General features: G+C 37.0%; 2 protein-coding genes across 7 annotated transcripts in view; one reads left to right on the top strand and one right to left on the bottom strand.

Annotated features, from left to right (window-relative positions):
• Window positions 1–26,233, top strand: part of FAM13C (family with sequence similarity 13 member C) — a 177,950-nt gene extending 151,717 nt beyond the window's left edge. For 2 of the 3 annotated variants that reach the window (XM_058696377.1, XM_058696375.1), the window contains 6 exons: window positions 9,848–9,929; window positions 11,559–11,770; window positions 17,755–17,850; window positions 19,359–19,558; window positions 21,169–21,270; window positions 24,458–26,233. In XM_058696377.1, coding sequence (XP_058552360.1) covers window positions 9,848–9,929; window positions 11,559–11,770; window positions 17,755–17,850; window positions 19,359–19,558; window positions 21,169–21,270; window positions 24,458–24,581 — 816 coding nt within the window. In that variant the 3' untranslated portion in view covers window positions 24,582–26,233. The remainder of the gene's footprint in view (window positions 1–9,847; window positions 9,930–11,558; window positions 11,771–17,754; window positions 17,851–19,358; window positions 19,559–21,168; window positions 21,271–24,457) is intronic. The other variant, XM_058696376.1, reaches the window with a different exon arrangement.
• A 210-nt stretch (window positions 26,234–26,443) lies between these two features.
• Window positions 26,444–27,600, bottom strand: part of PHYHIPL (phytanoyl-CoA 2-hydroxylase interacting protein like) — an 88,336-nt gene continuing 87,179 nt past the window's right edge. For all 4 annotated transcript variants that reach the window (XM_058696378.1, XM_058696381.1, XM_058696380.1 and 1 more), the window contains one exon: window positions 26,444–27,091. In XM_058696378.1, coding sequence (XP_058552361.1) covers window positions 26,557–27,091 — 535 coding nt within the window. In that variant the 3' untranslated portion in view covers window positions 26,444–26,556. The remainder of the gene's footprint in view (window positions 27,092–27,600) is intronic.

Here is a 27,600-nt window from a genome sequence, read left to right as displayed (position 1 = left end):
GTATTTTCATTTTCGTTTGTTTCCATATATTTGTTAATTTCTTCTCTAATTGCCTGCTTGACCCACTCATTCGTTAGTAGGGTGTTCTTTAACCTCCATGCTTTTGGAGGTTTTCCAGACTTTTTCCTGTGGTTGATTTCAAGCTTCATAGCATTGTGGTCTGAAAGTATGCATGGTATAATTTCAATTCTTGCCAACTTATGAAGGGCTGTTTTGTGACCCAGTATATGATCTATCTTGGAGAATGTTCCATGTGCACTCGAGAAGAAAGTATATTCTGTTGCTTTGGGATGCAGAGTTCTAAATATATCTGTCAAGTCCATCTGATCCAATGTATCATTCAGGGCCCTTGTTTCTTTGTTGACTGTGTGTCTAGATGATCTATCCATTTCTGTAAGTGGGGTGTTAAAGTCCCCTGCAATGACCACATTCTTATCAATAAGGTTGCTTATGTTTATGAGTAATTGTTTTATATATCTGGGGGCTCCGGTATTCGGTGCATAGACATTTATAATTGTTAGCTCTTCCTGATGGATAGACCCTGTAATTATTATATAATGCCCTTCTTCATCTCTTGTTACAACCCTTAATTGAAAGGCTAGTTTGTCTGATATAAGTATGGCTACTCCAGCTTTCTTTTGGCTTCCAGTAGCATGATAAATAGTTCTCCATCCCCTCACTCTCAATCTAAAGGTGTCCTCAGATCTAAAATGAGTCTCTTGTAGACAGCAAATAGATGGGTCTTGTTTTTTTATCCATTCTGATACCCTATGTCTTTTGGTTGGCGCATTTAATCCATTTACATTCAGTGTTATAGAAAGATACGGGTTTAGAGTCATTGTGATGTCTGTATGTTTTATGCTTGTAGTGATGTCTCTGGTACTTTGTCTCACAGGATCCCCCTTAGGATCTCTTGTAGGGCTGGTTTAGTGGTGACAAATTCCTTCAGTTTTTGTTTGTTTGGGAAGACCTTTATCTCTACTTCTATTGCTGGATAGCAATAGAAGACTTGCTGGATAAAGGATTCTCGGCTGCATATTTTTTCTGTTTAGCACACTGAAGATATCGTGCCAAGCCTTTCTGGCCTGCCAAGTTTCAAAAGAGAGATCAGTCACGAGTCTTATAGGTCTCCCTTTTTATGTGAGGGCACGTTTATCCCTTGCTGCTTTCAGAATTTTCTCTTTGTCCTTGTATTTTGCCAGTTTCACTATGATATGTCGTGCAGAAGATCGATTCAAGTTACGTCTGAAGGGAGTTCTCTGTGCCTCTTGGATTTCAATGCCTTTTTCCTTCCCCAGTTCAGGGAAGTTCTCAGCTATAATTTCTTCAAGTACCCCTTCAGCACCTTTCCCTCTCTCTTCCTCCTCTGGAATATCAATTATGGGTAGATTATTTCTCTTAGTGCATCACTTAGTTTTCTAATTTTCCCCTCATACTCTTGGATTATTTTATCTCTCTTTTTCTCAGCTTCTTCTTTTTCCATAATTTTATCTTCTAGTTCACCTATTCTCTCCTCTGCCTCTTCAATCCGAGCTGTCATCGTTTCCATTTTATTTTGCATTTCTTTTAAAGCGCTTTTCAGCTCCTTGTGGCTGTTCCTTAGTCCCTTGATCTCTGTAGCAATAGATTCTCCGCTGTCCTTCATACTGTTTTCAAGCCCAGTGATTAATTTTATGACTATTATTCTAAATTCACTTTCTGTTTATATTGTTTAAATCGTTTTTGATCAGTTCGTTAGCTGTCGTTATTTGCTGGAGGTTTTTTGAGGGGAATTCTTCTGTTTGGTCATTTTGGATAGTCCCTGGAGTGGTGTGCAACTGCAGGGCACTTCCCCTGTGCTGTCTTGAATAACTCGCGTTGGTGGGTGGGGCTGCAGTCAGACCTGATGTCTGCTCCCAGCTCACCGCTGGGGCCCCAGTCAGACTGGTGCGTACCTTCTCTTTCCCTCTTGTAGGGGCGGGATTCACTGTGGGGTGGCGTGGCCCATCTGGACTACTTGCACACTGCCAGGCTTGTGGTGCTGGGAATCTGGCGTATTAGCTGGGGTGGATCGGCAAGGTGCACAGGGGCAGGAGGGGCAGGCTCAGTTTGCTTTTCCTTGGTGATCTGGTCGGGAGGGGCCCTGTGGCACCAGGAGGGAGTCAGACCCGCCAGAGGGATGGATCCGCAGAAGCACAGCATTGGGTGTTTTCGAGGTGCAAGCAAGTTCCCTGACAGGAACTGGTTCCCTTTGGGATTTTGCCTGGGGGATGGATGAGGGAGATAGCGCTGGTGAGCACCTTTGTTCCCCTCCAAGCTGCGCTCTGTTGTCTGTGGCTCAACAACTCTCCCTCCCGTTGTCCTTCAGCCCTCCCGTTCATGAGCAGATCTGTTAACTTATAACATTCCAGATGTTAAGTCCCACTTGCTGTCAGAACACACTCCGTCCGCCCCCTCCATTTTTGCAAGCCGGACTCGGGGCCTCTGCTTTGCCAGCGGACTGCCCCTCCATCCCGACTCCCTCCCTCCAGTCCGTGTAGCGCGCACCGCCTCTCCACCCTTCCTACCCTCTTCCGTGGACCGTATATGCTTGGCTCGGGAGAATCCATTCTGCTAGTCTTCTGGTGATTTTCTGGGTTATTTAGGCAGGTGTGGGCGGAATCTAAGTGATCCGCAGGACGTGGTGAGCCCAGCGTCCTCCTACACTGTCATTTTCCCCTATTAACTCTTCTTTAAAAGTTTGGTACAATTCCTCTGGAAAGCCATCTGGCCCTGGACCCTTGTTTGTTGGGAGATTTTGATGACTAATTAAATTTCTTTACTGGTTATGGGTCTGTTCACATTTTCTGTTTCTTCATGTTTCAGTTTTGGTAATATATGTTTCTAGGAATTTGTCCATTTCTTCCAGATTGCCCTATTTGTTGACATAATTTCTCATAATATTCTCTTATTATTTGTTTTTATGCAGTGGTGGTTATGATCTCTCCTCTTTCATTCTTGATTTTATTTATTTTGGGTCCTTTTTTTTTTTTTTTCTTTTTGATCAATCTGACTAGGGGTTTTCAATTTTGTTAATTCTTTGAAAGAACCAGCTCCTGGTTTCATTGATCTGTTCTACTCCTTTATTATTATTATTATTATTATTATTATTATTATTATTTTAATTTTGATAACACTGATTTATGCTCTAATCTTTATTATGTCCTGTCTTCTGCTGGATTTGGGCTTTTTTTGCTGTTATTTTTCAAGGTCTTTAAGGTGTATGGTTAGGTTGTGTACCTGAGACTTTTCTTTCTTCATTAGGAAGGCCTGGATTGCTATATACTTCCCTCTTATGACTGTCTTTCCTGCATCCAAGAGGTTTTGGGCTGTCATGTTATCATTTTCATTGGTTTCCATTTACTTCTTAATTTCCTCTTTAACTTCTTAGTTAACTCATTAATTCTTTAGTAAAATGTTCTTTCATCTCCAAGTATTCATTGTCTTTCCAAATTTTTTCTTGTGGTTGATTTTGAGTTTCATAGCATTGTGGTATGAAAATATTCACAGTGTCATCTCAATCTGTTTGTACTTGTTGAAGGCTGATATGTGTCCCAGTATGTGATCTATTCTGGAGAATGTTCTATGTGCAGTTGAGAAAAATGTGCATTCTGCTGCTTTAGAATGAAATGTTCTGAATATATCTGTTAACCATCCAGTCCAGTGTGTCAGTTAAAGCCATTGTTTCCTTGTTGATTTTATGCTTAGATGATCTGTCCATTGCTGTAAGTGGGGTGGTGAAATCCCCTAATATTATGGTATTATTATCAATGAGTTTCTTTATGTTTGTGATTAATTGATATATATTTGAGAATCTCCACGTTGGGGCATGAAAGTTTACAATTGTTAGATCTTCTTTGTGGATAGACCCCTTAATTATGATATAATGCCCTATTCATCTCTTGTTACATCCTTTATTCTAAAATCTAGATTGTCTGATATAATTATGGCTACTCCAGCTTTCTTTTGGTGACCATTAGCATGGTAGATGTTTCTCCATCCCCTGACTTTCAATCTGAAGGTGTCTTTAGGTCTAAAGTGGGTCTCTTGTAAACAGCATATAGATCAATCTTGTTTTCTTATCCATTCTGTTACCCTACGTCTTTTGATTGGAGCATTTAGTCCATTAACATTTAGAGTAAGTACTGAAAGATATGAATATAGTGCCAATGTGTTGCCTATAGAGTTGGAGTTTCTGGTGGTGTTCTCTGGTCCTTTCTAGTCTTTGTTGCCTTTGGTCTTTTTTGTTTTGTTTCTTCTTTTCTCCACTCAGAGAGTCCCCCTTCAAATTTCTTGTAGGAATGGTTTCGTGGTCATGAACTCCTTTAGTTTTTGTTTGTCAGGAATCTCTTTATCTCTCCTTCAGTTTTGAACGACAGCCTTGCTGGATAAAGAGTTCTTAGCTGCATATTTTTCCAATCCCGCATGTTGAATATATCCTGCCACTTCTTTTTGGCCTGCCAGGTTCCTGTGGATAGGTCTGCTGCAACCCTGTTCTGTCTTCCCTTATAGGGTAAGGACTTTTTTTTCCCCATTGCTGCTTTCATAATTCTTTCCTTGTTTGTGTATTTTGTGAATTTGACTATGATATGCCTTGTTGATGGTCAGTTTTTGTTGAATCTATTGGGAGTTCTCTGTGCTTCCTGGATTTTGATATCTATGTCTTTCCCCAGAGTAAGAAAATTTTCCAGAATAATTTGCTGACATAAACCTTCTACCCCTTTTTCTCTCTCTTCATCTTCTTGGACTCCTATGATTCAGATGTTATTCCTTTTTAATAAGTCACTGAGTTATCTAATTCTTGTACCATGCTCTTTTACCTTAGTTACTCTCTTTTTTTCTGATTCATTATTCTCCATAATTTGTCTTCTCTTATCACTGATTTGCTGCTCTCTTCATCCATCCTTGCCACTGTTGCATCCATTCAATATTTCCTCTTGGTTATAGCATTTTAAGTTTCATACTGACTAGATTTTACTTCTTTTATCTATTCAGAAAGAGATTCTATGCTTTTTTCAACTCCAGCTAATATTCTTATTATTGTGACTCTAAATTCCAGTTCAGACATCTTGCTTATATCTGTGTTGATTAAGCCCCTGGCTGTCATTTCTTTGTGTTCTTTCTTTTGGGGTGAATTCCTTCATTTTGCCATTTTGGAGGAAAAAAAGGATAACTTAAATAAAAAGTAAAAAAAATTAAAAACAACACAGAAAATCAAATAAAAGAAGCTAGATCCTCTGTCTAGGTGAGTTTTGGTCTGGTTGTTGAAACTTGATAGAATAGAGAAAAAAGGGAAAGAAAAGAAAAAGAAAGAAAAAGAAAAAAGTAAGAAAGTTTAAAAATTAAAAATATGTATAGAATAAAATAGAATAAAATGTAATGAAGAAAGTGAAATAGAATAAAATACTTAGAAAAAAATAAAAAAACATAGTAAAAAGAATTTAAAAAAAATTTTAAAGGAAACTATGGGCGCCTGGGTGGCTCAGTGGGTTAAGCATCCAACTTCAGCTCAGGTCATGATCTTGCAGTCTGTGAGTCTGAGCCCCAAGTTGGGCTCTGTGCTGACAGCTCAGAGCCTGGAGTCTGCTTCAGATTATGTGTCTCCTTTTCTCTCTGCCCCTCCCCAACTCACACTCTGTCTCTCTCTGTCTCTCAAAAATAAATAAATGTTAAAAATTTTTTTAAAATAAAATAAAAAGACAAAAATAAAATTTTCTTTTTCTGTATCCAAGAAAAATAAATGAAAGGAGAAAAAGAAAATAAAAGAAATAAAAAAAAATAGATGAACCAGCAAACAGAGTGAAACTCGAATGAAGTTACATCCAGTTTCCCCTAGAACTCAAACAATGAAGCACTCTATAGTCTGTACACTAAGAAAATGGAGAAACTTGTGGTTCTCTAGGGCATGTGCTTGGAGGGCGGAGTTGGGCGTGGCTTGGTGTAATGGCTCTGTTCTCCACTAGGTGGCACTGCTTAGCTTACTAGGATGGATTGTTGTGGTATATGTGTGCATGTGCATGTAGGTGCACGTGCAGGAGAGGGAAAATGGCATCACCCAGCTTCCTAGTTTCAGGCACAGGAACTTTGTGTTCTCACCTACCCAACAAGCAATCAAGGATCCCTCCTTTGTCTCAGTCTTCTTCTGTCCATTCCCCACTTCTACACTGTGTCTGTGTCCAGGCTGTCAGCCTGCCATACACCTGGAAATTCTTAAATCAGACTGATCTGGATTTGAATCTGGCACAGCCAGTTAGGAACTCTGTGACTTTGGACTTGTTATTTTATCTTTCTGAGTCTCCGTTTATCCATCTGTGCAGTAGAGTTAATATTAGTAGTGACTTCTTAAGTTTGTATTAGATGAGTGAATATTATACTGTAATATAATGCTTATCACAGTGTTTCACACAAGGGAAGTAAGTGGTCCTAGATATTATTACATTTTTAATCTATTTTAGTGATATTCGACCAGGCTATCCCCTGACAGTCCCTGCCTTGTCCAAAGAGGGAGAAACATTTCTTCACTAAATTTTTCAGCCTTCAGCCACAGGACTCTGGATTACTTCTTTCTATTGTAAGAGCCACCCAGCAGGCTGCCTATTTTAATAGAATTTCTCCTGGCACCTCCTGTTTTTGTCTAGAGAAGTTTTAGAGCTGGTGCAGGCACATGCTCACACAACACACTTCAACATCACAAATGCGGATGAATGCATTTGGGAATAGTAGAGGAGGGCGTCATGGTCACCACTGCTTCAGTGTGTACAAAAGTCTCTGATGTAATCAGAACCTTTGATGTCTCAGGGAACAGAGCTTCCCCTCACCCTTCCTGTCAAGGTGCCAGGCTGTGGTTAGAGGTTTGACATGTCATTGGGCTTTAATTGGTTGTTGTGTGTAAGGCTTTCCTTCCTGTCATGCATACTGTGGAATTAATAGCACCCACAGCTAATATTTTAGTCTGAGCTCTTGCTCGGCCTCCATGTTAGTCTGATGCCCTGGTACAACATGCATCTTTCCTTCTATGTTGAATGTGACCATTTTATATTCCTATCCAAACCCTGTTTATTTCTACAATTAATTTCACATTTAACTATCATTAGACTCATGGACTTAGAAAAGGCTATTTCAGCCAGATGTTCACTATTTGTGAAATTAGAGAATGTTAGAATTAGAAGGGATCAGCCAGTCTTATTTCTCATTTGACCTTTGAAGGAACAGGCTCAGAGAAGGGAAGTAACTTCCCCAGGATCACACAGCAAAGAATTGACCTAACCAGGAAACTCAGGTCTTTTTATTCCTAATCAGATCTCTTTCCAAAGTGTCTTTTGAACTGTGTTTGATAGAGCACAGATTTGGTCCAGTGATACCCTCAGTCATGTGCCTTGGAGATCCCATTTTAGTTGCATTGAACAAAATATACACTGTAATTTCTGGGCTTATAGCCTCTTGGGGTCTATTAAACTGAAGTATTTCAATTTATAAGTTAGAAGGCTTGAAGATCCACAGCTTGTTAATGAAAACTTTCCATGCGATTTTAAAGCTGCCGTCCTTGTGAGCTTGATTTAACCTCTTTTGAAAGCTCCCCCAGGAGTAAAGAAATAAAAAAAATCATTTCAGAAAATGATTCCAGGCTTTAAAATATTTTGTCAGAAGAAAAAATCAGCCTTAAATTTTTCCTACGTCCTATTTGCAGTAGTGAGAGCTCATTTCTTTAGTAGTCCTTGTTTCTAGGGTTTTAGGCTTTTGTTCTTAACATTACTTCAAAAGATGATTGGGGCCAGGGAGTGTGTTAAATGGGTGATGGGCATTGAGGAGGGCACTTTTTGGGGTGAACACTGGGTGTCATATGTAAGAGATGAGTCACTGGGTTCTATTCCTGAAGTCAAGTCTACACTATATGTTAACTAACTCGAATTAACTAACTTGAAAGGTGGTAACTGTATAGAGCATATCCAGTGACAAAGATGTTTTCCAGGTGAATAAGATGTGTTTACAGATCAGAGGGTAGAATTCTGTGAGGATTTTGTGAAACTAAATGTAAAACATTGGCTGTCCATATAACCAGGCTGTTACCCAAAGCCAGCATACTAATCTGTGTATCAGGGAAGAGGTACAGTGCATCATCCCAGCACATCATGGGTAGCACCAGGCTAAGCTGTTTGGGAGGTGTGTCCTTGTGTCACTGTCCAAGGTACTGAAACCAGGCCTTCACTCATAGAAAGCATCTATGCTATCCCATCTGAGCTCCCGTAGGAAAAAACCACTGTTGTTTTCCTTCAATCGTTTCCATCTTGATTCAGACATATGTGGTTTTTACATCACTCTAGAAGTGACAGAACTGTGCCTTGTGTTTCACTATTAATATATTTATTTTCCCATGTACATTTGATGACTATGTCAAAACAAGCACTGTTTTTTCCTTTGAACCTAGGAGAGACACATTTCTCTCCCGATGCCTTTCTCTCACCAGAAACTTGCTAACGTTATACAGACTTAGTGGATGCTTTAAAAAAATATGGCACAGCCCCTAGACTTAGCCAATGTATATATTTACTTATCAATGTACATATTTCTAGCAATATTATAATTATGATCAAGTCATTGTAAACATTCCTATATAGTCTTGTATATATTCAATTTAAAGTAACCATTAATTTTCTTGAGTCTGCATTCAAGTTATCAGGTGGCTCTGATTTGTTTAAGAATGATCTCACTGATCTATGGGGATGGAGACTAAGTATGTCTATCTTTCTTCCCTAGTTTCTCTCCTGTAGAAAATCCACTTTCATGCTCTGAGAAGAAACCCAGAAATCAAAGTGAATGATTTGTATTAACAGAGTCATGTCCTTCCAAAATCAAAAATAATTTTTATTGCCACATCCAACTTTGATTAGCTACTTGGCAAGAGATACATACCCCTACATGTATGTTTGTTGGTGAAAACATATCCAGAATTCCCATGAAAGTCTGATAGTAACACTATTACTATTGTCACCACCAGTAATAATAATAATAATACTAACATTTGTAATTATAGCTAACACACCTGTAGGGTATAGCATATTCCAGTAACTACTTTCACTGTTTTACATACATCAACTAATTTATCCCTCACAGCAACCCTATGAGGCAGATGTTGGTGTAATCCTCATTTGGCAGATGAAACTGAGGCTAAGTAATTTGACCAAGGTCAGACACATATAATTAAGTTTGACTTTAGTGCTAGCCTAGTAGGATATTGAGTGTATAAACAGTGAGATGATTAGAAATCTGGGTATCCCCCTGAAGTACTGATTTCCCAGACTATTGTCAGGTGTTAGACATCCTGGGGTCTCCTTTCTTGAGCTTGGTGGAAATGACTGATAGGAAATCTTCAAGTTTGTTAGTATAAACCAGACAAGTTGTGGTCATAAACCTTGTTTGTAAGTACAGGCAAGGGAGTAAGCACTGGTTTGTATCAGTGCAGTCATTTGCGCTGATATGAAGAATGGCCTAGCAACCACATGTGGGGTGTGAGTGGACCACAGGGTGATTGATGGTCAGACTGTAGGGGACACTGGCATGGACAGGCTATATGAAAAGTGATGAGTGACCAGGCATGTTTAGGAACAATGCCCATGGAAAGGACAAAAGTGTGGAGGAGTTCAAGAATGTTTGCTTTGTTTTTCAGAACTAACTCTATCATCTGGAAGTTGTCATACATGAATTTCTCTCCCAGATTTATGTTTCTGAACCATCTCTGTGTGTCTTGGCTGTCTAAAAATTTTGATTTTCCTTTCTTACCTTTCTTTCCCTCCCTCCCTCCCTTCCACCCACACTTTCCCCTCCTTTGTAGCCTTCACATGGTGACAAGACTTCTAATCCTGAAGTCCTGAAATGGATGAATGATTTGGCTAAAGGTCGTAAACAACTTAAAGGTAAGTTCCAGCCAAGAGTCTCTTTTTCCATAAAGGAAGCAGTTAAAATAGATAATTTGCTCCAAGGTATTTTTTATTCTTTTCCACCTGTGCCCTCTTTAACCTCATCTCTCACGTAGATTGGAGGGTCCATTTTGAAATAAATGGTCCTGGGTCCCTTTCATTATTTGGCCCCATCTAATAATTCTCCTTACAAAGAGATTGAAGAACTCCAGACTCCAAAGAGAAATGATTCACTTCAGTGCCAGGAACATTTCAACACGTATTAACTTCCCCCCTAGGTTACTGGATTCTTGGATGTTAGAAAAAGGCCTGAACAATCATTTACTCTGCATAACGCATTGTACATATGAAGACATTTATGTCCAGAGATAGAGACAATTTATGTAGCTGGGAGGTAATGCGCTAGATATAAAACTCAGTGCTCTTACCTCCTAATCCAGTGTTCTTCTTTCTTCTTTCTCTGGAGATTATGATGATGATATGAGTGTTAATTAACTCTAAAATCCATTTAAAAGGACTATGGTATTTACCAATAAAAATTTATTTGCCTCCTCTGGGGCGCCTGGGTGGCTGGCTCAGTCGGTTAAGCATCTGACTTTGGCTCAGGTCATGATATCACATTTCATGAGTCTGAACCCCACATCCAGTTCTGTGCTGACAATGCAGAGCCTGCTTGGGATTCTCTCTCTCTCTCTCTCTCTCTCTCTCTCTCAAAATAAAGAAACTTTAAAAAATTATAAAAAAATTAATTTTCCTTCTCTTTCCACATTCTTATTTCAATACTTAGATGTGGAAAATTTTCCAAATTTGTAAATTTTCCAAAGGTGATAAGGAACTGGAAGGGAATCTGAATTCAGTGGTATTAAACTGTAATGATGTTGCAGGTTTATAAAATATGCAATGTTTAAACATCACACCAGAGTATAACTAAAAAACAAACACCAAACAAAGAAAATGAGCTCTGTAATTGAGAAATCAATATAAGTGGCCACCTTTAGCATATTCTGAAATTTAATTCCATGATAATTCCCAAGTTGCTTTTTTACTTTTAGTTATTTAGGTTTATATAAAAACACATTGCAATAATGGTGAATCCTGGATTTTAAAAGATGACATTAGACAAAATTGTCAAGTTGGGACTGCACTCCCATCTCTCATATCCTATCCCTCCTGTATTTCTTCAGATGTCTGCATGTGTAAAGTCTTACAGAAGTGCTTGCATTTACACAGGGGCTCTTAATGACACAAAACTTTCAAAACTCAAGTAAATGAACCAGTGAGTATAGAATTCCAGGTGTTGTGGTAGGTATTGGGTGAAATATTTGAGGGCCTGGTACCATCTTCCTCTAGATCTCATCCTCTGAAATTTAAACCACTGACTTACTTCTACACATAACCCTCAACTTCCATAAGATCCCAGTCTCTAGAGCCCTTTGTTTTCACACCTGAGTAGGAGATATGCTGTTTGTTCTAGTTATTAAGGCTGCCCTTGCCCTGTGGAAAGATATCAGCAATAGTGTCCATTTCCACTGACTTCACATCAGTGGTGGGAATTTCTGAAAGGCTCTCTGCTCTCAAGCCCAGTGAGTCCTCCTTGCTCATGGTAACTCATGGCATTTCTCTTAGAACTAAAGCTGAAATTGTCAGAAGAACAAGGGAGTGCTCCCAAAGACCTACCTAGAAACCTGTCCTGTGAGCAACCTGCAGTCCCCAGAGAGAATGGGAAGCCAGAAGCTGTGGGCCCTGAGCCAAGCTCCTCTGGAGAGGACACTCCTGATACTGTGCTGACATGCCTAAAGGAGAAGACAGAGCAACTTCCTGCTCAGGAGGATTCTAAGGTACCTCACCATATCCTCACAGGTCCCAACATTCAATAGGATTCCAGAGAGATTATGGTTTTGACCAATTTGTATGAGCACTTGGCACTACATAAACATCTTTAGGAGACTGGTTCTGAATTTCAGTCAGGTGACCTAGCAAGTTATTGACCATGACCTATAGGTGTTGCCACTTAATTCCAGAATGTTATTCTGGAAGTTATACTATTGCATGCTGGTAGGAAGCAAATAGCAAAGATATTAGGGTGTATCATATCTACTTTCTCCCTTATTCCCCCAATAAATTAGCAAATTAACCCAAGACTAGTATTACAATCCCATTTTACCATATATTTTATTTAAAAAATAATGCAGCTGGGATGAGGTATACATAGTAAGGAAAATGGTTTAGTATCTTATAAGATAGATAGGTAGGCTTTTTAAGAGAGTGTTAGGTAAAATGATGTCTAAAGACCTCAGTTTTAGTCTTTAGACTGAAGTCTTTAGACATCTTAGTTTTGAAATCTTTGTGAAAGATTTCACATCCTGCACATCTTCTCATCCTGCACATCTATGCTTACATTTCATTTATGACCAGGAACCTTCCTTGTAGTCCTTTCTGTATCAACTCTAAAAGTGGTATGATTGCCTTTAATTTCTTGAGTAAGTTGTAGCTTGCATATCATAGCCCTAACTATGCTGTATGACATTTTCTATCTCTCATTTTATACTTTAGACCTCTTGAGTAGAATAGCTATTTGTAGCTCATGATCCTACAGTGTCTGTACATAGTAGGTATTGAATAAATGTTTGCTGAATGAATGGACAGATGAATGAACTAACATATTTAACTTTGGAATCAAGTATTATTGATAAGAATGGTGACTTTACCTGTTCTATTGCACATTATATGGTCTTAATCATAGGTGAAAACATATGCCAAATCCCAAAAGGCTCACCATATGCCCCTGGACTTGTTCTTTACATGGAGACTTGTGATGTACAAGCAGAAATGGGCCCTTGGCCACCTCTATTTTTATGAAATACTTTTAGATTAAAAAAAAAACAATTCTATGTTGTAAGAAGTGAATAGGTTTTTATCCACTTGGCCAACTCATTCCACCCCACCAAAGATTCTGGATTTTTATGATAGCCAGCGGATAAGTGGGTAACACACACACACACACACACACACACACACACACACACACACACCTAATTCTATGTTCTACTTGATTAGGGCAGTGAGGGATGAGTTAGGATTGGTAGAGTAGACTTAGATCAGGACTCAATGCTTCAATAAGCCACTTTCTAGCTATGTATACTTAGTAAGTGAATTAGTTCTCTGAGATTCAATTTACTCATCTATAAAATACAGATAATACCTACTTACGTAATTATTGTGACAATAAGGAAAGATGACTGGTGACTGGTGGGCAATCATTAATTTGAAAAAATATTTGAGTGCCATAATAGGCACAACAATGTGTTGTGAGGTATGATACATATTGGATATAATAAGATAGAGAAGCTATGAGGGTTACTGCCCTCATGAAACTCATGTAATTCTGAAAATTGGGATACAACAACAAATAAACAGCTCAATAAGTAAAATTATTAAAGATTTTGATAAGTAGTGTGCAAAGGATTAGATAATATAGAAAATAATGGGTATGCTTTCTACTTTATATAATGTGACTAGAAAGGCCAATAGGTGACATTTAATGAAGAATCAGCAGGCCAAGAGAGCAGCAAAAATCATTTTAGGCAGATGGAACTGCCAAGATGAAGGCCTTGAGGGAAGAGATTGTGTGTACTTAGAATTCTTGGGTCTGAGGGCTAGAGCACAGGATGGCATGAGATGTCAGAAAGTCAGACTGGGGCCCCTGACATAGTACCTTTTAAGTTACTACCTAAAGTATTGGAAAACTGTTGAGTCGTTGAAAGCAGGAAAGTGACATGGTGTGATTTACATTTAAAAGATACTTCTGAAATTTTTAAAAATATTTATTCTTGAGAGAGAGAGAGAGAGAGAGAGAGAGAGAGCAGGGGAAGGGCAGAGAGGGGTGTGTGTGTGTGTGTGTGTGTGTGTGTGTGTGTGTGACAGAATCTGAAGCAGGCTCCAGTCTCAGCTATCAGCACAGAACCCGACGGGGGGCTCGAACTCATGAACTGCGAGATCATGACCTGAGCTGAAGTTGAACACTTAACGGACTGAGCCACCCAGGTGCCCCTAAAAGATCTTTGTGATTGCTGCATGGAGAACAAATCACAGGGGAAAATTCTGGATAGAGAAAGATGAAATGGGTGGTTTGGACTAGCATGAAAGCCTTGGGGACGGAAAGAAATAGACATACTCAAAGTATATTTTGGATGTATAATCAAAAGGATGTGCTGAATCATTGGATGGTAGGAGGGAAGGAAAGGAAGAATCCAAGATGGTGACAGGTCCATTTACTGAGATAGGGAAAACTACAGAAGGAACAGATTCAGGATGAGAGTGAAAAATTAAGAGGTTCTGTTTTTAACACGTTCACTTTAATATTTTTGAGGAATACAGTGACCAACCATCCCTGGTTTCCTTGGATTTTCCTGGATGCTAAAAATTTCACGTCTTTCAAAATGCCCCATCCTGGAAAAATGGGGATGGTTGGTCACCCTACTGAGACATCTAAGTCTAATAGGCACATGCACAGAGAGTCTAAAGATCAGAGAAACATATTTGAGTTGTTTGGAAGTTATCTTTGCTTAAATGGCAATTTATTTCTATTATTTTAAATGAAGTATCTGTTAAACTGTATAATAAGTGTCAGAAGCCCCTTCAGATAAAGCTAGCATCTCTGCAGTAGGCTAAAGTGAGGCCCTTTAAATAGAAAGCATCTGTAGTGGAATATGTAGCTCTCAATATCTAAAGCTGTAGTATTGTTCCTGGGGGAGGGGGGGAGTTAAAATAGCAAACCTGATAGTGGCTAGTCAGCTATCAGGTGGTTCCTACAGGAGAGTCCAAAAACCACAGAAGCAGCCAAGGGAGGATTGCAAATTTCCACAGTAGTTATATTATTCCTGGATCCTCAGTGAACTCATTAGCACTTGAGATTATCTGATTAGGTTCTATTTCTTTACACTCAAATTGACAGATTATTTTCATCTGGGGTCCTTGCTTTACTGTTGAAAATACTGTAAATATTAAAATTTCCAAGATGAAGAATTATTTCTTTTCTAGAGAGAACTTTATGAAATTTTTACATTTGGTGTTTAGTCAGAGTCCATACTAAAGCTGATAAATCCCACAGCATTGCCTTGTCAGTTCAGATACTGCTATAGGGTAATTTTCTTCCTCTTTTATTTATAGATGATTTTTGGAGGTAATAACTTCTGGGTCACAGGGTATCTATTCATTGAGCACTGTAAGTGGTGAATCATCCCTTAGGTATGACTGTGGTGCCTATTTATGTCCATTTCTTGTGAGAATCTTGAATTGGTGCTGGCACATCATACCCATTTTATTGCCCTTTCTCAGAACTGTAGGGTGGTATCAGGTGCATGGCACAAATTGAGCACTGTAAGTGAATGAGTCATCCCTGAGATCTGACTGTGGTGCCTATTTATGTCCATTTCTTGTAAAAATCCTGAATTGGTGCTGGCATGTTATACCCATTTTATTGCCCTTTCCCAGAACTGTAGGTGGTATCAGGTGCATGGCACAACTTACTAACTGGATGAGTAATGGCAGTTACTTCTGGCCCTTCACTAACTGCAGCATCTTTGAGGAGGAAAGCAGGTTTTTAAAAATATACATAACTCATTTTATTTTAAAAAATAAAATGAAAATATAGTGATTAGTAGGTTGTTATACCCACTGGTTGTTATACCTTGCAGAGAGGGCAACTTAAAAGTAAAGGGCACAAAAAAGTAAGATCCCATCAAGTTATTTTGCCTACTTGTCATTTTAAATAATAAAACAATTTTTAAAATTGGTAATACTATCTCATATAGTTCAAAAGAAAATACAAATGGCCACACATTAAATAGATTCTTTGCCACTCCATCTGCTAGCTCTAGAGGTCTCCCATCCCCAAGCAGGTAATGTTTGCGGCTAATGTTTTATGTGTACTTTTGGAGTTTCTATATAAAGCATATACAAGGGATTGCTTTCGTAATTATTCTAAGAGTAAAATCAACTAATCAGAGTGAAAGATGAGTGCATACATTGTACATGGACCCTGATTTTCATCTGGCATCTTTGGATGATATTCTTCTATAATGGCATTTATCATCCTAAGCTGCTCTTTGGTCACTATTTTCCTCTTTTAGGACAAAATTTAGCTTTTCTAGAATCCAAAAAATTTAGTAAAAATAAATAAAATTACAAAAATCAAACTGCTGTACAGAGATGCTAATAATAGTTAAATGCATCATTTTTCTGAAGTTGCTTTCTATGAAATATAAGTCCCAATGAGATACTGAATAAAAAACATTGTTCATGTTTTCTGAACTTGGATTGAGATTTTTTTCTTTATTACCTATTAAAACCCCATAAGATAGATAAAAGGTTTGTTTTTTTCATGGCAAGATGTATCATGACTAAGAAAATATTTAAGAAATTATTAGGCTGGAAAACGAAAGGGTCTTGTGGTTACTTAACCAATACTTAAATGGCTTCTACAGAGAGAGGTGATCTATCTTTCTACTGAAAATGAAAGTTCTTAGGTTATAGCCTATGGAATTTATATGAAGATTGTTAAAAATTAGGGTACTTTTGTTTTTAAACCTGAGTTGATATATTTATAGCAGGGAATGGGGATGTGTTGAGTACTGTGAGAATTTTTTAAAATATCTGATATAATTTTTGTCCTCAAGAAACTTCTAACTCATTTGGGCAGACAAATCTGAAACACAGTACATAGTTAAGGCCCAGATAATCAGATAGAAAAGTTCAGAGAAAAGGGAGCTAAATGTGGGCCAGAACCGTTCTCAACTGGGACAGGGGTAGGGTAACATGTGAATAACTAGGAAGTTTGAAAAATACACATACTTAAGTCATGTTCTTTTCCTTCAAGATCCCTTTGTGGGATCTGGAAGGCAGAGATCCAGAGAGCACCTTGGGTATGTGTACTTTGACAAAAAATACCTGGGTAATTTGCTCTGTGCTATTTCTCCTGTTTCCTTCCTGCTAGTCGCTTAGTGAGAACCATCTGACCAGAGTGAAAAAATTGTGTGTAGTAAACATATAGCAAATTAATGTAGGATACACAGAAGGGAGGAAAACCAACGCAAGCAGAGGTTTGGTCATTTTGGATGGTCACTTTGGATGGAGAGAAGGATGATAGTGGTGGTGGGTAGGTAAATAGAGGATTGATAGATAAATAGGAAGCTATTTAAATTTTTATGCACAGTGTGACCTGTTAAAAATAGTGCTTAGGAGAATACATATTTGGACGAAGAGTTTATGAAATCTTTCAGTTGGAAGGAACTTTGTAATTCCAACCTCCTTATTGTACAGGTAAGATAAGGATTCAAATAAGTTAATTGTCATATCAAAAATAGTTTGTGGCAGAGCTAGCCGGTAACCTAGTATATACTCCAAGCTTGTGATGAAGACCCGTACAAAGTTTGTGTTTGTGAATATAATCATGAAGATCCATATAAAATACATGTTTCAGAAGAAAAATCAATAGGTCTACATATTGTTTTTTAAGAATGAAGAAGTAAAATGACAGGCTTCTTACCATTACATATTTAGGATTCCTTCAGAAGCTTTAAAAACATCTTTCTAAACTTGGACCTATCCTTTAAGAAACTTTTGCTGGAAGAAAATTGGCATGTGCTTTAAACAGTATCTTATAATTGTCTTCCCTTTTTCTAATTACTGTTGCATTATAGTATTATTAATCCCTTACTTTGAGGCTTCAAAACTGTTTTTTTTTTTTTTTGCCTGCTAAAAATACTGACATGCTTTCATTCTTGCCTGAGAAAGGAACAATAATTAATTTCATGTTTTTCAGGTAGCTAAGCAAGACAAGAACCTCATAAAGCCTCTTTATGACCGATACAGAATTATCAAGCAAATCTTGTCAACACCTTCCCTTATTCCAACAATTGTAAGTCAGGATACTTGCATTAACTAGAAACCTGTACTTGTGCTTGGTATTGTTTAAGTAGGGAGGCAGCACTATGACAGTTATAAAGAAACCTTTTTGGCAGTATATGCTGCTAAAAAGGTCAGTTGTTATTTCACACAGTAGAAATGTGGTCTCCTTTGAGCCAAATATCATACTTAACAGGTGGATGATAATTAAAACTATTATGAAACAGGAATATATAGCAACTGCATTTTTTAGTTTATTTTGTGAGAGAGCACACATGGGAGGGGTGGTAAGAGAGGGGAAGAGAGAGAATCCCAAGTAGGCACTGCACTGTAAGCATAGAGTCCAATGTGGGGCTCAAACTCACAAAACATGAGAACATGAACTGAGTTGAAATCAAGAGTTAGACACTTAATCAACTGAGCCACCCAGGTGCCCAGCAATTGCATTTTTGAAGCCAGTTTTAATATTTGCTTTAATTTCTTGGATGAGGAGAACAACTGATGAATTTCAATTTCATCATCTAATTTACAACACAGCTAAACCACACAGAGTCTTTCTATTCTGTGTGTTAATTTTTCTTCTTTAATAAGAAAATTGACTACATGTTCCTTGATACAAATGCAACATTTGTTTTTGGTACCATTTGACCATCACTGAATAAGACATAAGATTTATTTCAATAGAAAACATGGCTACTAAAATTGAGCTAGACTGTTTTTAATAAAGAATGATTTATGGGAATACAGAACTAGAAAGGCACCACAAATCCTACTCCATTAATATTAAAACAGTCACTTGCTCAAGTTATCAGTATAAAAAGGAATAAACATTAACAAATATACATTTAAGTATACTGGACTACATTTATAATTTCACAATTTTCAAGACAAACACAACAGTGATTCATAATCCCTAAAATGTTCCTATTAAAGAAGCATGGTTTAAAATGGGGTATGATTTTCAGATTTCCTTGCAAAAAATTCTTTTGGTTGTGGTAAGTATTAGCAGAATTCCATTTTGCTTTGGCCTTCATAGAGCTCTTCCCTGAATTTGTCAATTTTCTGACTATCCTCTATATCTGAATGTGGCCCACACCAGGATCTGATTTGGGGTATTTCTGAATAACAAAAGGTGTCTGAAGTCCATTTCATCCTAACCCATGTAACTGTTGTGAAGCTGGGGTCCAGGTCTGAGTGAAAGGGAGGAACTAGTAGGCAGTGCAGCCAAGAATGGGACCATATCCTAGATTCTGTGCCTTCTTTGGTCCAGCAAAAAGACGAACTTGCTGAGCATTTTAGCCCAGCAGTGGGTGGGGATGGGGTGCTTCTTTGATCATTAACTTCTGTAAGTTTTTTGATGCAACTGAGGAAGAGTCACTCTTGTTTGTTTCCTTCTGGGTTTTCAGTGGTACAGGGATCACCTACTCTTTTCATGGTGTCTATTTATGGTTCCTCTTCCTGTTTTTGCTTCAAGAGTCACTTAGCATTTTTGTGACTTTATTTAACTCTGCTTGTGATAAGCAGGAGGAAGAAGACTCTGATGAAGACTGTCCACAGGGAAGCCAGCAACCTTCTCTGCCAGATCCAGCATCTCACCTGCCTATTGGCGACCACCTCACCTTCTCTAATGAGACGGAACCTATTAGGGTCCTGCTGTCAGATGAAAAAAAAGAAACCAAACAACCAGCCCTATCCATGTCCAATTTACATGAGGCCACTATGTGAGTGTGAATCTTCATAAATATGGAGTTTCTTTTTAACTCTTTATAGTCTGAGATACCTTACATGTGCCTACAAAATTCACAAGAGCTGTTAGATTCTCTAAAAAATGCAACCTACCAGAGAGCAGCCTAAAAGCATAATCTGGTTGTTCTCTTTATTGGAGAATTGAGAAGACAAAGCCATGAGGAACCAACACTCTCAATAAGGTCCTAAAGATGCCAAAAATGTTAATGTTCAATTTCCTCTAGTTGCATACCTTTTCAGCAGGTTCTGGCACCAGTCTAATTCTCAGCAGTGTGTGAAGCAGAGCTGGCTTTTGAAAATGCTAGACCAAAAGGAATTGGGGTCCCATGTGGTTCAACATTTGTCAGGGCCTTTAGATAAGATGGTTTCTCTAGCCTGGGAATCACCTTGGGTTTCAGTAAATGAGCTGCCCTTTTTCTCCTAATAGCCCTTCAGGAGCTATTTGTATTTTCATTAGTATTATCATTATTGTTATCATTACCATTATTTAGTAGTTGGCATTTCTCTTCATCATTTCACCTTCTTTGGTTTGTATATTATAGGCCAGATTATGAGATTTCCTTTAACATGTATTACAGTGTGGTGAGTGTATACCTCAAGATAGGTATAGAACCCACCCACATATATGAGGTGAGACTAAGGACTTAGTTGTAAATTGGGATTTTAGTGTGTTTGTAGAATCAGTTGGTACCACAACTTCGGCTCAGAGAAGTAACCCATTTGGAAGCAGAAAATCCATCTTCCTTCCGCTCTTGTTTTCTTTCTTTTTTCTCTCCTCTCTTTCCTTTCCTTCATTTATTTGTTGGTTGTTTGGTTCTTAAGCAGCTTTTGAGGGGTGTTAGAATATTTTTTTAATGTCAATATATAATTTCAGGGCGTTCAGTCTCTGAAACCATGCACAAGTTCCCTAGATAAAAATTCCTGCTCTAAAAGTATATGCTTTGTCTTAGTAGAATGAAGTGAGTAGAATTTTCAGTGTAACTCTATCTTCACTTTGGGTCTAATTTCATTCCCAAGGTTTTTGCCATTTTCCCCATACTCTACATTAAGGATGGAACTTGTTTTAAACTCTCTTCCTCTTGTGCCTCTTAAGTCTAGTCTATCACCAAATACCAGTGAGTATTCTTTTAAAATGTCTCCTTTTCCCTCATCCATTCATATGGTCATTACCCTCATCACACTTCATTTTTTTTTTTTAAGATTTTATTTTTAAGTAATCTCTACACCCAATGCGGGGCTTGAATTTACAACCCTGAGATCAAGAGTCACATGCTCTACTGACTGAGCTAGACAGGTGCCTCACCCTAACCACATTTTGTAATGGACTTAGTCACTCAGTCGGCTTGCCTTTTTTCTCCTCTCCTTTCTCCTTTTGTTCTTTCTCTTCTCCTATGACATTGTTTTCATTCTCTGCTTATGTGCTTCCCTATGATTAGGTTCTACATGTACTATATTTATTCAAAAGATACTTTTAGGCAGAACCCTTCTGTATCATAGTATGATTTGCTGAATAGATAAATCATTTTATGATGTCTCAATTATGCGAGAGTTTAGTAATGGCAAATCCATATTTTACTTGGTATAGGCCTGTACTTCTTGACCATCTCCGAGAAACTAGGGCTGACAAGAAGAGACTTCGGAAAGCCTTAAGAGAATTTGAAGAACAATTTTTTAAACAAACGGGAAGGTAAGTTGGGCAAAGATTTTTTTAAGCAAGTATTTCCTAGGGAACTATCATTAAGAATGAGCTGGAGTTTTTAGCAGGAACGTGAATTTATAAAAGATATAAATAATTTCAATAGTGACTGAGATCTAATGCAACATTCTAATAGTGCCATTATTAGGTATGTTTTATGGGAGGCTGTAGCCATCAAGTATGACATAAGCCTTTAAAAAAATAAAGATGAATTCCAAAAATTCCTAACTTTGCCTTATAAATCTCTTTATAATTATTGAATTTATCTAAAACTTTAAGAAATCTATTTGATTTTGATAATTTATTTGTTCTTGATTAGTTTCACAAATTATTCCCTACTTCATTAATTCTTCCTTTGCTTTAAATACATCTTTTAAACTTTAGGATCTATCCTTAATTATTTATTTTCAGGATTTGGTCAAAAGTTCATAGCTATTCTCTCCATCCTTTAAATAAATGTTTAGCTGTATCCTCTAGTTGTCTATTTTTGTCAACCCAAGTCTCCATATGCACTCCATCAGTTTCCTCTAAATTTGGCTATATTGTCAATGTAAATATATCTTTTATATGTACTATATATATATATATATATGTATTATATATGTGCATGCATATATATATATATATATAATTATGAGATTAAGGATTATGTGTGTGTATGTATGTACATATATCATGATACTAAGGATTATTGATCTATGTAAGAGAAAGAAGAAAAATCATTTGCCTATCCTCAGCCTGTTTCCATGGTTGTACAATGAAATGACTGGACTTCCTGGAATACTTTGGGAAGGTATAGTTGTCATGTGGGATGTCAGTATTAAAAATAATAAGGTGTAACTTTCCCAAAGTCACAAAGTTATTAAGGTGGCAGAGGTGGGAGTCAGTGATAACACTGGCCCCTTGATATTCCTCTCCATGTACATATCTGCCTCTCGTGATTTCTTCCATTTCAGCAGACTGAGGGTTTACCTAATGGACAAGGGACTATTTTCTAAAACACCCTGAAAGAGGTCTACTCACCTCTTAGCAGTTTATCCATTTCAGTCCTCCAGAGCTGTGTACTAGGACTTGACCTATTAAGTCAGAAACTTATTGTACTTAGCAAATACAGATGTAATTCACTTTGTTTTCTGCCTGGACTCCAAATTTACCTTTCTGCTGTTGTTAACTAATCTACTGAAAAATGTTATGTGGCTGTTAAATTTAGAATATAAAACAATTTTTCATTTTCTTTTTTCATTTCCATTATTTTTCCTTTACAGAATTTCCATACAGCTTTTACATTTACATTTTTTTTTACCTATATGAACCCAGGAGTCTAAAAAGTTTGAGAATCCCCCTCACCCACCAGTATGCTAATAGTCCTGCCTAATGGAGGACTACCACTAGAGAGTGGTACTTGTCATGCCTTCTGATATACAGAGAAGTTAGTGATGTTCTATGTATAGTACTCTACTGCACCTTTGAGTCCTAATCCCACTTCAGATATGCCTATATCTTAGGCCCTCTTGTGGTAATATACTAAAACTAAATGCCAAAGTGGTAGTAGATTACAACTAAAATCAAAGGGTTAAATGGGTAGGAGATATGGATCTTAATCTTTTCTCCTAAAACATTTTATTAGGAAGTCCTAATCCTATCCATATGGTAAAATAACCATGCAAATGGAGTACTAAAAAGTTTAAGTTACTATAAATGTTCTTGGTAATATTTGCCAAGCAAGAGGATTAATCATATAGATATGACATTAATATTTTTGAGCCAGGAACTGTATTAAGCACATTAGCATGTTTTACATAACGGGAAAACTGCTTCAGGAAATACTTAGCAAAATTTTTCATTCTGGCCAATGCACTCTTCTTTATTAGCCAAAATGGAGTATGCAGGGCCAGGGAAAAGTTACATGATGGATTACTAGTGTTTCCCTATAAATTAGACCATTTCTTCACTTATATATGTTTATACAAGTTAAGGTGGTATTAAATTCCTAGATAAAAGGTTGGTCCATAACACAGAATGGAGGCAAAGGCATTGTTAAATAACTTAGGCAATATTTAATAGAAATCCTGTCTTTAGGTTTGTGTACTCTTCCGAGTTCTGTACTAGAAATTCCAGGGCAATGTATAGTGATGTGTCACAAGTAGATAACTACATTCTTAGGAAATCTTTATACTTTCACTATTTTTTTTTATTTGTGAGAGGTATTTCTTTTATCAGTACTAGGAAAATAGAAGGGACTATAGGTAAAACATCAAGTGCTTGCGATTTACCTATATTCAGCCATACTAATATTAGTGTTTATTTTCAGTAGCAACTGTGGTACTGCATCTGTTTTCCACACCTTATATTTCAAAGTCATGAGTGAAAATGTTCTAAAAGCAATTGGTCATCTTATCAACCAAGGAGACAAGGGCCATCTAAGATCCTGAATCAATTACTGCCCTTTAGAAAACATATCCTGGCAACATGTTTTTGTGGGAAGGAATGGTTTTAACTCCAGATGTTACCCATTCTTCAAAGTAAATGGCAAGAACACATAGTAGTTAGAACGCAGATGTATAAACTGTGCTTAGATGTGTAGCCTTAGAATTAATTAGTGTGCAAAGAGAACCACTGCAATTCAGACTCCCATAAATTCAATCCATAAACATCTCCTTGATTCTACTACACATTGGCAGAGATAGGTATTATAATTTAAAAAACTTGGAAATATTTCATATTTACAAGATAGCCAATGAGCTTTTTTCCCCTATAACAATAAATTTATACATTCTTTTAATTTATGTAGTTTTTTAGGTTGAATTTTGAACAATTCTGACTGTCAGGGTTGGACATTCTGCACAGGTATGGGGCTTTGGCATGAGTAACAGTAGAATAACTAAAGAATGCCTTGAGTTGTGGTTTTTGTTTTATTCCTCAGACCTTTTTACTTGCTCCATTGATATATGTCTGAGCATTGGATCGTAAATCTGCAAAACACCTATGACATTCTCTATTATATAAAAATCCAATAACACATGAAAGAGGGAGAGTGTGAAGGTGGAAGGGAAGGTAAAAAAGACATGATGCGAAAGCCAAGTGGAAACATCCACCCTGTACTTTCTCATGTAAAAATTATAAAAGGATTTTTAATGACTTGATTTATTATGAGCTAATAGTCTTTCCTGTTTTGCAGAAGTCCACAAAAGGAAGATAGGATACCGATGGCAGATGAGTACTATGAATACAAGCACATAAAAGCCAAACTGAGACTATTAGAGGTCCTCATCAGCAAGCAAGATGTGGCCAAAACCATCTGAGGTTCAGGAAATATTTGTTTGTGCTCACTTTCAACCAGGATAAGGCCAAGTTTCTTTACCTCTGACATTCTTGCTAAGTAGTTTTGACATACTGAGAATCAAAGCACTTTAGTGGTAGTATTAGCTGTTTTTAAGAAGGGATGGCAAATGTAATTATAAATGAGGATGGAAGAGTTAAATGGGGGAAATATACTAACAATATAATTGGAAAAATTGCTCCATGCCAAGGAGAAAACACATGGTCAGTATAATTATTTCAAAAAACATCTTAATATTTTATCAAATCTAAATAATACTTGTTCAGTGGGCCACTTTTTAGGAAAAGTCTATTTTGTGTCCAAAACCTGCTTATGTTAAAGTGTGGAAAAGAGCATGATTTTTAAAAAATCAATAAGGAGGAAAAGAAACATTTCTTTTTATGTAGGAAGGAATATGGCTAGTAAGAATTTAATATATTTAAAACTTCTAATAGATTTTTAAGTGATAAAAAAATCTACCTTGTCCCTTAAGTCTGCTAGGCTATCAGTAAAGCATACTAGAATGTGTCACTGCTAATTTTTTATTTCTATATAAAAATAGCAGATTTTACCTGTTATTTGAGATTTTACATTTCTGGTTACCAAAGTTCATTCTGATAGCATGTACTTTGTGAATTAACTTTGTCTATAATGACAGATGTTTATATTAAAGTAAACTATTGTATTAAAATTTAAAAATAGGTTATTTTGGGATAGATTCGTGGTCTGCAGTATATAATTCTAATGTGATCATAGTTATGATTGCTAATCTTTTTGTTTACTATAAGAGTATATAACTATTTTTCCATTGGGAATATGCATTTTTCTTAATGTTCCAAAGTCTGTACTTTGTATAGTCACAAAGCTTTCTCATGAGTTGTAGGTATTCTTCATCTTGCACAAAATTTGCAAATTTCTGACACCTTGGAAAAGAAAGCTAAATATTTTATTTGCTTCATCAACTTTAGTGCATATAGTTTTGTGTTATTTTGTACTAAAACATGCGTTTATTATTTTGCCTTTGTAAAAATAAGAGGTCAACATTTTCTCTCTTGTAACAACCATGTTTGTATTTCTGTTTTCTGTAATGTTTAAGCATGATGTTGAACAAATTCACATTTTCATATAGTTTGGGTGGGAAGAATATTGACTTTCAGAAGTAGAGTATTTCAGAGGCTTATTGTTTTCTCTGTATTTACCTGGTATTTTATAACTTTTATGAATCAGAATGATGTCCTTCACAAATTTGTTTAATTGAAGTCATCTACTTGTAACAGGACAGATACACAACTATTTGAAGTTTACAAACTACATCTTTGATAAGGGAAATGGTTTCATGACATGTATACAATTGCTATTAAAATGTAACTCTATATATTCTATATGATTGTAAATATTTTATACAACAATACAAATAAAATATTTTTCTATTATATTTATTATGTTGAAACACAATAGTTGTTTCCTGTTAGCTAATATAAATAACATAAATAACACTGTCAAACAACAAGTTGGAAGTGTTGACAATTCTAGGCTTCAAGATTTAACTCATGCTGCAATTACACCCTTTCATGCGGTTTGGAGTTATCCCAATATTTGTTCAGTAGATTAAAATGAATGCATATTTAAACACCATTTATAAGCTGTTATTTTGTATTTTGCTAAAGCATTTATATAATTGTCTTGTTATGTTTGGCATAAAGGAAAAATAAAAACATTGCAGCATCTAGGCAATAAAGTGTCAGAGGAGAACTTTCATCACTGAAAGTAATGGGAAGGGCAGGGAATAGGAAACACTAGAACGGCTCTGAATGAAATTTGAAAAATGGCACTTTGCTTTTGGTGATAGCGGCATGTGCATGCTTCAGTGGAAAACATCTGGTGATGAGAATGGACAACAGAGGATCAATGCTCCTAAGGGAAGAAAAGGGACTGAGTAAGAATAAGAAAAGTGGGCATTAACGTCCAACACTGATATTACAGGTTTTGCAGCTGGGATCTTTCTTTGCATTTGCAGTAGACAAACTCATGAGCTGATGACCAGTGATTTCTGCTACAGTGCCCAGAGAAAGATCCACAGGATCAGTGTAAATGACTTCTAAAATGACATCCTGGGCATGGTGGTAAACCAGCACCCCATCTTCTTCTGTGCAGGTCAAAAATTTATTATCCTTGGAATTTAGCTGAGGAAGGCGCTGCTTACAAAATTCATCTCCTGGTGATCCCACAGGGGCAATAACAAGAATCACATAATGATAAGCAGTGTACATACAGTAGAAGTCCCCAAAGTATAAGTTAGTATTGGGGTTAAAAAGTTTTTCTGCTGCAATCTCAAACCTGTATCTTCCGTAAGGTGAATCCTGGGGTGGCTTCCCAGTATTGAATTCAGTGCTGCAGCTGAAGAAGATGCCTTCTAATTTTCCACTGATAGGAGAGCCATGGCTACCACTGTTATCCTTGACAGATGGCTGCATAGCATTCCCATGATGTTCTCTGCCAGGGAAAAGAAATGATCATTTCTTGGTATAATAGTAGTAAAGCTATTAATTTATATGCAGATCTTATTGGCGGTTGGCCTAAAAGTCTGATCATCCTACTATCAGAGCAAGGAGAATCCATCTTTTGACCTACTTAATTAACTTTTATGTACTTTAATGCTAGGATGTTCTTCTACAAACCTTGGAGGTCTTCCTATAATAAATTTCCTGGCCAGAAAAACTGAACTGGAATTAGAAATCTTACAACTGAAATCACATCCATTATATACCTACTGGGTTTTAGAAGTGGCTTTTTGAAGAGAAAACTAGACTAACAGTATTGGTTAGTTAAATATACTGAATGTTTCCTTAAAGTATGCCAGAAATTTAGTCCTGAGTACTGTCCATGTATATTGGCACAAAAGCATTTTATTTTGTTTTTTAGGTTTTTCCCCCCCAGGGTACTGTTTGCTAATTAGGTCCTCTCTCTTGTGTTTTTCTTACAACAGAGCTGGTTATTCCTCC

The sequence above is a fragment of the Neofelis nebulosa genome, chromosome 13, assembly GCF_028018385.1.
Source record: "Neofelis nebulosa isolate mNeoNeb1 chromosome 13, mNeoNeb1.pri, whole genome shotgun sequence".
NCBI classification, from domain to species: Eukaryota; Metazoa; Chordata; class Mammalia; order Carnivora; family Felidae; genus Neofelis; species Neofelis nebulosa.
This window is presented reverse-complemented; position numbering and strand designations above follow the sequence as displayed.